This window comes from Myotis brandtii, unplaced genomic scaffold (genome assembly GCF_000412655.1).
Source record: "Myotis brandtii unplaced genomic scaffold, ASM41265v1 scaffold1071, whole genome shotgun sequence".
NCBI classification, from domain to species: domain Eukaryota; kingdom Metazoa; phylum Chordata; class Mammalia; order Chiroptera; family Vespertilionidae; genus Myotis; species Myotis brandtii.
The window spans coordinates 1,122,267-1,131,355 of record NW_005353634.1 but is presented as its reverse complement, the minus strand read 5'-3'; the positions used below and the strand labels follow the sequence as shown (position 1 = coordinate 1,131,355).

The window sequence follows — 9,089 nt, the reverse complement described above, 5'->3', positions numbered from 1 at the left end:
TTAGTACTGTCCATGTTACTTTGCTTATGGAGTCTAGAAAATGAGGAGACACATATGAGACTGTGGTTAATAATTTTGGGTGGAAGTGATGTCTGTTTCTTTGAGCCAGAACATTTGATGCCAGTGTGAGACTCCCCAGAATTCTTTCTCTCTACAGTGTTGACTGACAAATTTTCAGGTAGTGGCAGCTTTGTCAACCTGGACCCAAAATGAGCACAATGAGAAGCAGAACTCCTGGCCATGGGGAACATTATGGTGAAGGGGTCAAGCTGAAACCACTGATCAATCTTAGTATCATTAAAAATGGGACTTTATGTGCTTCTTATGATGTAATAGGAAGGTAATAGCACCCCTTATAAAGTAATATTGAAATAATAAGAAATTGAATGTAAATATAATACATTCTCTAGATCTAATTACATGTTTATAAGAAAGTACAGATAATAGGGGAATATCTTAAATGACATCACAGAAATATAGTCAATCAACTCCAAACTGGAATATTCTACAGGATAAACAACTTTATTTCTCCAACAAATAAATGGCAAAAAAGAAGTGGGGGCCTGTCCTAGACTAAAAGATACATCAACCAATTGCAACATGTGGACCTTGCTTGGATCTTGAAATCAATGAACCAGGTAAAAAAAAAAGACATGTTAACAGAGTTTGAGGAAATTGAGTATGGTTTGGTTATTAAGTGCTATGAAGGAATTATGGCTAAATTTGTTGGGTAGGATAACAATAATATTTCTGTATGTTAAAAAAAAACAACCTTTTAGTCTGTTGAAAATAAATACTGCTCTATTTAAGGAGAAATTATGTGATGTCTGAGACTTGCTTCAAACCCTCTCCCCCCTCCAAAATTATGTGATGTCTGAGACTTGCTTCAAACCCTCTCCCCAAAGACAACAACAACAACAACAACAACAACACACACACCTAAAATGAAAGCAGTGGACAAAAATCTAAAAGTGTGCCTGTGTGTGTGCATGTGTTTGTGTGTGTACAGAACAAGAATGACAGAATATTGACAATTGTTGAAAATGGGCACGGGTTTATGAAGCCATGTTCCCACTATAGAATTCTCTTTACTTTGTGTGTGAAAATTTCTGTCACAAAAGGTTTTTTTAAGATCTTCCTTGCCCCTTCTTTTCTAGGGATTCTGCAAGAAACCGGAAGGCTAACCTCACCCAAGAATCCTCCCGAGGCTGCATTTGCCTTCACCTCCCTCTGCTGAGACTTTAAGACATTCTGTGGTGCCCTTTCAGATTTGGACCCACCTTAGTCCACTGGGCATTTGTAATGTTAGCAGTGACTTCTGGGAGTTCACTTCATTCCTGTACACCACTCCTCCCTTTGGATCCTGGCCACTGCCTTGCAATGAGGTGTCTCTAATTTTAGATTGGAATCAGGAGGATCCAGATGGGTCGCCACTTATAACTGGTATGAACTTCAGCCTGCAAGCTGAGGTATGCAAGAAACAATGTGAAATTTTTTTTATAACTCCACTTAGTTTGTATTTTAAGCCTTGATTCTGCAGGTGTCCTGTTTGGATTTCTACCCATTCCTGTTTGGAAATCATTTAAGGCCCTGGTCTTGAGGGTTGGGGGCGAGAGTATGGTCACTGTTTATATTAGAGTCCACAGTTGTAGTTTCGATCCCATCAACTGGTGGCCATACCTCCTTTGGGTTTGGTGACCCCCATGCCATGGGTGGGACAGGTTGCCAAGATTCTGCTTGTGTGCACAATACAGCCATCTCCTCTTGGAGTTTTTGGCACATCTACCCCCCCAGCCACACTTGAGAAGCCTCTCCTCCATGATCCCTACACATTTCTCCCTGACTTAATTAGCACGTTTCAACACTAGCAGGGGAAGAAGGGAACAGCTAGTTTCAAAAGTCCTGCTTCTGTTCTGTTTCTGCTCAAGCAGCCCATCTTTCTATGGAGTCTAGGACTTTAGGGACAAAGCAAAGATTGCTGTTCCTGCTTCCAGCCTTGCCATGCTCCGCCTCTGCTACCCACTTGAATGCAGAAGGGGAAGGGTGAAATAAGGAAGAAAAAAAATGAAACAGGAACAGATTAACATCTCAGTATATCCTGCCACAATTGGACATGCAAGAGTTGAATTCATGGGAGAGGTTCCACTGGGAAAAAGAATTGGTCTTGACAATGGGTTCTGTGCAGTAACAGGGACTGTTGGGCCTCGGTCCATGGAATGCTCCGATGTCATGATAGAGGTCGGAGAATTCTGCTGTGGGCCTGGCAACCTTTGAACCTTAATAGCCCTGCGCTGTAGAGAGCACTGGGCAGTGCTGCGGGTTCTCTGAGGGGTCTGAGTTCTTCAGCCATTTAAGAGAGTCACCTCTTCATCTGTACTAAATCATTTCAATGGACTTCCTGAGAGCCAAGGAGAGCCAACCTGTAGGGAGAAGGAGGAGCTGGATGTTAGGCATCTTCTAGGGGGCTCTTCTTGCTGGTAGTATGAAACAACGACAAAAGAGGAAACATTTGGAAAATGATGAGTCCCAGGAAACTGACGAGAAGGGAGGAGGTATGTGCTGGGCAACTTGTCGGAGGCACAAGGGTGGCGGCCAGCCTGAGCCCTCTCTAAGAAGCTGGGCCAGAGGACAACGTGCACCTATGAAGTAGGGAGGGAGAGACCTGGTATCACCTGGTGCTGCCATGTCCATCTTTAGGGTCCCCCTGGGGTGAGTTAGCACGGGGAGGCCAGATGCCCTGGCAGATGGAAAGTCCACCCTGCCGGTCTGAGGGCCTGAGCACTCTCCTGGGGCTGTGCCAGCCTGGAGCTATGTTGGACTTGGAGCCCACTGGGGTTCTGCTTGTACAGGCTCAGAGGTGCAGCCTTTCTCGGTGCCCCCATTCTTTCTGTCCTCTTTGCTTGATCTGACCCTGGGGTCACTGGGTCGGGGGGTGTGGTGTGTAAAGGCTGCTGCTAGAGATCCATGGGTTGCCCTGTGCATTTTACCAAAGAGCAAAGTGAAGCTCAATGAGTTAAAGGCCTTGTTTAAAGTATCTGGAGAAGTAAAATGCCTGTTTGAAAGGAGATTGTTGTCTAGGGATGGCATCCTGTTGAAAGCAGGAGATTTTATTTCTTCAGCGGGAGGAATTTACCAGTTGATCCATGGGAGTGAATCCACAGGGGTGAACTTCCCAGAGATCAAGGGGAGCGAAAGGCCTTCCAGAGACTAAGACCAAATGGATGAGGGTGAGAAATGTCAGGGCCCTGCAGGGAGCACTGAGAGCCATGAATGTACTTCCCAGGCCACATGGTGACTGCATGCATTAAATGTAAACTAGTAGCTTGTCCTGAGAAAGGTGTGTGTGGGGGGTGTCACAGGTAGGAGGTGGGGCAGAATGGAACCCACTCCAGAGATCCAGCTCCAGGTTTCTGTCCCAAATTGGAGCCCAGCAGTCTCCATGAGGCCCAGGGTCCTGAAGACCATTGGATGAGCCCTGGGAATGGAGGCCTGGCCAGTAGGCAGATGTTCAGATAGCAGCTGGGACAGGAGGGAGAAGGCAATGATTATCCCTGTCCTGTACACTTCAGGATATTTTTGTCTTTGTGCATGTGTGGTGGAACCCATGGATAAAATGGGATAGAGAGCTTATCGGATGTGTAGTCTGTGTGGTAAGGTTCCTATAATCATGCCTGGACCTGGTGACACTCAATACACGTGAAAGTGTATTCAGAATCAGAATTCTTGTGAAGGGTGTTCCATGGAAAGTCACTCATACACATACATGTACACTCAGATGGAGAAAAAAATTACACACCTGCACACACAACTTTTTATTAAAGAACACACAGAGTATATAGGTGTATACACACATCACTCCTATATTAGGTTCACATACAACCCCTGTGTATATCATCCTCTCTTCCCACACCAAACTCTGGAGGTTGTGTATATAGATTAGATCCAGCTATCATGCAAACACAGGTAGCTTCAACTATCTCTAAATACCTCTGTAAGAACCAGTCACATGTCATATACACCACCTACACAACACATTGTACAGTAATACCAGACTCACTTTGCACAAACCACCAAGAAACAGATTCACCAACCCTTATCAGGTTTGCCAGATAAAATACAGACTGTCCAGTTAAATTTGAATTTCAGATAACCCACAAATAATTTTTTAGTATGAGTATATCCCAAATATTAGAACCCAAATATTGCATGGGAATATTTACACTAAAGAATTATTCATGGTTTATCTGAAATTCAAATTTAACTGGTGTCCTGTATTTTTGTTTACTAAACCCTTATATGCTTACTACCAGCTGACACATTATATACGTCTTGCATTTCTGTTTAGTAGTCTGTGTGTTTCCTTGCTCTAATGGTCAGCATTATTAAAGCCTAGAATAGTGGAATAGTGCCTGATACATAGTAATTGCTTATTGAACATTGCAAATGAATGAATGAATGAATGAGTGAATATATACCATAAATACAAACCATACCATATAATCAGGTTACATGTCATACACTCCTGAGTTGTGGACACAAACCATACACACAAACTCTCCATAAACATAGATACAGACATTTCTGCCCTAGTCACCACACTAATCCCACACTTACCAAAGGCTTAGCTGAGCCCTGGTCAGTGGTGCACAGTAGTTAGAATATTGGCCCTTGGGTTTGATTCCAGGCAAGGGCATATACCTGGTTTGCAGGTTCATCCCCAGACCAGTTGGGGCATGTGTGGGAGGCAACCAATCAGTGTATCTCTCTCTCTCACATAAATGTTTCTCTTCCTCCCTCCCTCCTTCCTTTCCACTCTCTGTAAAAAAAAAAAAAAAAAAAGAATGGAAAAAATATCCTTGGTTGAGGATTAACAACAACAAAAAGGTTTAGGTGATACATATCACTCTCATACCTCTGACATATTCACAGTTACCACTCAGGCCTACATCCTAACAAGATACTAACAAAGTAATTGTTGATTATAACTAAATACTGGAATAACCACTGAGAATCAGAGTCTAAGCCATGTATATTCACTGCACCTGACAAAAGCCAGCCACTCAATAAACATTTGTTGGACAGATTAATGATTCACAAACATATCTCTGAGGCTTTTTTACCTTCCTCAGGAATCTCGAAGTCACAAAAGGATGCCCTTCAGCTTGGATCAACCGAGGTGGCCAGAGACTGTGACCCAGGGGTAGGGGAGATCTCCTCTGCCTCTGAATACTTCACCTGTGTTTCTTCCCCACTCAAGTTCATCCATAGTGGTAAGAGTGTGGGCCTCCTTGGGTGCATGGCAGGAGGCACATAGAGCCAAGCATGAACCTCAGAGGAGGCCTAGGGCAATCGGAGATGATCAGGGCTCTGTGAAGGAGCCTAACGAGGATGGCAGAATGGTTAGGAGATCTTGGATATGAGCTCATGATAGGAGAGGGTGAGCCCTGGTGCAACCACAGTGGGGAAGTAACGGAGTAGGGCCAGAAAGGTCTGGGCTTGAGGTATAGGCAGAGGGACCAGATTAAGCACCTTCAGAGGAACATGTAAGCTTTGTCTTTGCTTCCAGAGAAGGACAGAGTTCCTCAGCCCAGGCCCTCACACCTCACACATACAACGACACTCCATGATATCCATTCTTAGCACACACACAAAACCCAATCACATGACCCACAATGCCATTCTCCTACATCACAGCCCACATTCCACAAATATCACAGCAATAATAACACAAACCCACATCCCTCTCATAGCACACACCCCAACAACATCCCACATATCACAGCCCTCACCACCATACTCCACACCGCTATATACAGGCACCCTTCCAATATCCCTATACACACAAATCAGAAGCCCACAGATGACACCAGATATACTACCCCACAATATAAACAACAAACACCAAGCTCAACACACAACTACATCACATCATAGTACCTTTCTCCTATATCCTGCATATTCATACTTGGTTCCTCAGGGTCCACATGCCCCACACATATTCTTATGTTTCTAATTTCCTTTCCCAGGAATCCGGAGATTACATCAAGAGAGTGCCCAGTTTAGATCAACCCTAGCCCAGATTAAGGAACAAGAGGAGGCTGTTCCCCTCTTACCACATGTTTCCTTATCGTCCCCTTCATCCTATAAGACCTGTGCGATCTCTCAGTATATAAACAAAGAGGAAAGGGGCATGAAAATATACTACATGCAAGTACAAGTGAAAAAGGGTGTGGCTATCTCCTGGGAGACAGAGGAAACCTCAGAGTCACTAAAAAAGAAGCCAAGGATGGAAGAAGTGAAACTTCCTGAGGTCGTGCTGGTAGGTACAGCCCCCTCTGACGTGTCCACCAGAAAACTCCTATCTGAGCCCAGCAGGGAGGTGAAAGAGCATGAAGAACGAGCAGAGCCAGACAGTCCACCAGGGTTGCCCACATTTGAGGAGAGACCCAGGGCCAAGACACCTGACTGGCTGGTTACAATGGAGACTGGCTTCAGGTGCATGGCCTGCTGCCGGGTCTTCCCCACCTTGGAGATCCTCAAGGAGCATGTGCAGTTTGGGATCAGGGAGGGCTTCAGCTGTCACGTCTTTCATCTCACCATGGCTCAGCTGAGAAGCAATGTGGAATCGGAGAGCATCCGGGAGAAGAAGGAGGAGGAGGTGAAGAAGAATGAAAAGAAAGAGAAGCAAGAAGAAAAACAGAATGTGGAGGAGCAGCCCACAGGGTAAGACCTTGGCTTGAGGAAATCCTGGAGCCCATGTCCAGGTTGTATGTTTCATTCTCCAGAGGACAGGAAGTGAGCAGGGGCTGGGTCTGCTGAGGGAGCTGTGCCGTCTCCAAGCCAGTCCTCTCTCCAATCCAGGCCTCTGCCTCATTTAGAGAGAGTTAGGGGCTATATCAGAACAGGGAACAGCTGAAGGGTGGGGTCGGGGTGGTGGTGGTGGGAAACTGGGCCCATTGCTTCTTGCCCAGGCATTTAATTAAGTCCTGACTGTAAGTGAGAATTTATCGCGAATGTTTCAGCTGCTGCAGGAGGTTCTGAGGATTTCCAAGGGCTAACAGAGCACCTTTCTTCTTTAACTAAGAAGCGTCTCCCTCTGTGTTGGTTTCCTCACAGCAACTGAGACTCCTGGGCCAGAAGATCCTGGAAGACGGTGCGGCCTCCTCTTGGGAGAGGTAAGGCCTGAGGCGGGCACAGCCTTCTGAGCCCACGTCATGAAGGCCCAGAGGAACCTGAGGGAAGGGCCTGCACGGCGGCACTGGGTTACCTGGTGCCGCTGGAGCTGCACCAACTTGTGGCATACCCAACGCTTCCAGGGAGTTGATCTCCATTTACTTATTGAGAAAGTGGAGAATTCTGACAGGGGTTCTCCCAGAGTCTCCATGATGGACCTCACTTAAGAGGAAATACCGCCAGCAGCCCCTCCAGGGCCAGGAGTGGTCTGAAGAAATGACAGGGGGCTCAGCAGGACCAGAGGTTTCAGGGCTGAGAGTCTTTGGCTTAAGCTGGGATCTCACTATGGCCTGTGGACAGAGTCCCTTGGGAGGAAATGGAAAGTGTAGACAGAAATACATGAAAATGAGGTCAGTAATAAGTGATCTGGAAATCTAGAACCTTTATTTTGCTGTAGTTGATCTGGAAACAAACTCATTGTGGTATGTGTGGCCTCTGAGCTTTAAGACAAAATGGAGGGTAATTGACTAATAGAGTCCATATGGCTTCTTGTCTTTTCCTCTTCTGCCTCTTTTGTTTTCTCACTTCCAGGGAGAAGATAGGACCCTGGAGATAGTAGCAGACAGAATGCCAGTGGTATGAAGGAAGATGAAGGGACCAGTACTCAATCTAACACATAAACATCATATGTAATAAAGGCTGTTTCGCAAAACTTTCCTGGATAAATTTTTTAAATTAAAAAATTTTGTTTTAATATTTAAAATTTTTATTTTTTAATTACAGTTTAAATTCAATATTATTCTGTATTAGTTTTAGGTGTACAGCATAGTGATTAGGCAATCATATACTTTACAAAGTGTTCCCCCCGATATATCTACTACCCACCTGGCACTATACCTAGTGGATATATTCTTTACTTAAATTAATCTAGCTATTTTATCTATCCATCATCTATCTATCATCTATCATCTACATCTGTCTCTCTAGTGGTTTGTGAATGAGGTTTTCCATAAACACCAAAGATATCCACCATCCTTTTCCAGAAGCAACAGTATCCAGTCTCCTGGGATTGATTAGACTTCTGTGTGACTGTTTTCCAAGGCTGGAAACCACATTTCACAGGGACCACAACAGCTACACTGAGTTCAGATGAAGCATTTGGAAAGTAGCGGGAGCTGTGGAAACCAGGTCTAATGGGTCCTGATTTAAAACACTGGGAAGGGTAACTTCAGAGGACTGGAAGGCGGTTTGCCTGCCTCCCTAGGCCTGGCCTGGACAAAGGACTGACTGTTATTTGTGGCTTCACAAGGAAACCCCAAGACAAAGGAGAAATTTCTCAGTCTTGAAGCTGTCCATGGAACAGGGTCCTCCTGAGATGGTGACACTTTGTTACAAAGTTCAAAAAGAAGCCATCTGACCACAGTCAGGAATTTGGGGAGGAGATTGCTGCGTTAGCAGTTTGCGCCAATGAGCTCTAATATTTCCATTTCTGACGTTAATATTATAACTTCTAAACAAATTCTCATTCTAGCCTCTCAAGCTTTTGATCCTGTCACCTCTGAACTTCATCTTCACACCACTTCTACCACCCACTGGAGCTCAAGGCATCTAGGAGGCACTGAGGACATTTCGATGCATGAGGCTGTCCACAGTCCAAAAGGTGAGGGGGGAATAATGTGTATTCCTAATCTGAATAGGGAGCCAAAGCCAGGCCTTGGAAGGATTGATGGAATTAGAAGGAAATAATTGGAAGTTCAGAGATTTTTGCCAGTTTAAGCAGAATAAAGTCTAATTCCAAAGTCCCATGGATTTTTTTTCAGGATGTGTAGGGAATCTTCCATGGGGCTTTATTTGTTTATTTATTTAATTTATTTTTAAAAATTCTTTATTGTTGAAAGTATTACATAAGTCTCCTT

General features: G+C 44.7%; 1 protein-coding gene across 1 annotated transcript; it reads left to right on the top strand.

Annotated features, from left to right (window-relative positions):
- The first annotated feature begins 2,482 nt into the window (after positions 1–2,482).
- On the top strand, positions 2,483–8,764 carry FAM170A (family with sequence similarity 170, member A). Its single transcript, XM_005857101.2, has 6 exons — positions 2,483–2,552; positions 5,130–5,270; positions 6,027–6,723; positions 7,117–7,175; positions 7,765–7,809; positions 8,705–8,764. Exons 1-4 carry the CDS (start codon positions 2,483–2,485, stop codon positions 7,121–7,123), a joined length of 915 nt encoding a protein of 304 aa, XP_005857163.2. The 3' UTR covers positions 7,124–7,175; positions 7,765–7,809; positions 8,705–8,764.
- Positions 8,765–9,089: the final 325 nt, after the last annotated feature.

Excerpts from the sequence above, each read along its gene's own strand:
- FAM170A (XM_005857101.2), top strand. The coding sequence starts at position 2,483 with ATGAAACAACGACAAAAGAGGAAACATTTGGAAAATGATGAGTCCCAG. Across the intron at positions 2,553-5,129 it reads AACTGACGAGAAGGGAGGAG|GAATCTCGAAGTCACAAAAG; the intron begins GTATGTGCTGGG and ends TACCTTCCTCAG. Across the intron at positions 5,271-6,026 it reads ACTCAAGTTCATCCATAGTG|GAATCCGGAGATTACATCAA; the intron begins GTAAGAGTGTGG and ends TTCCTTTCCCAG.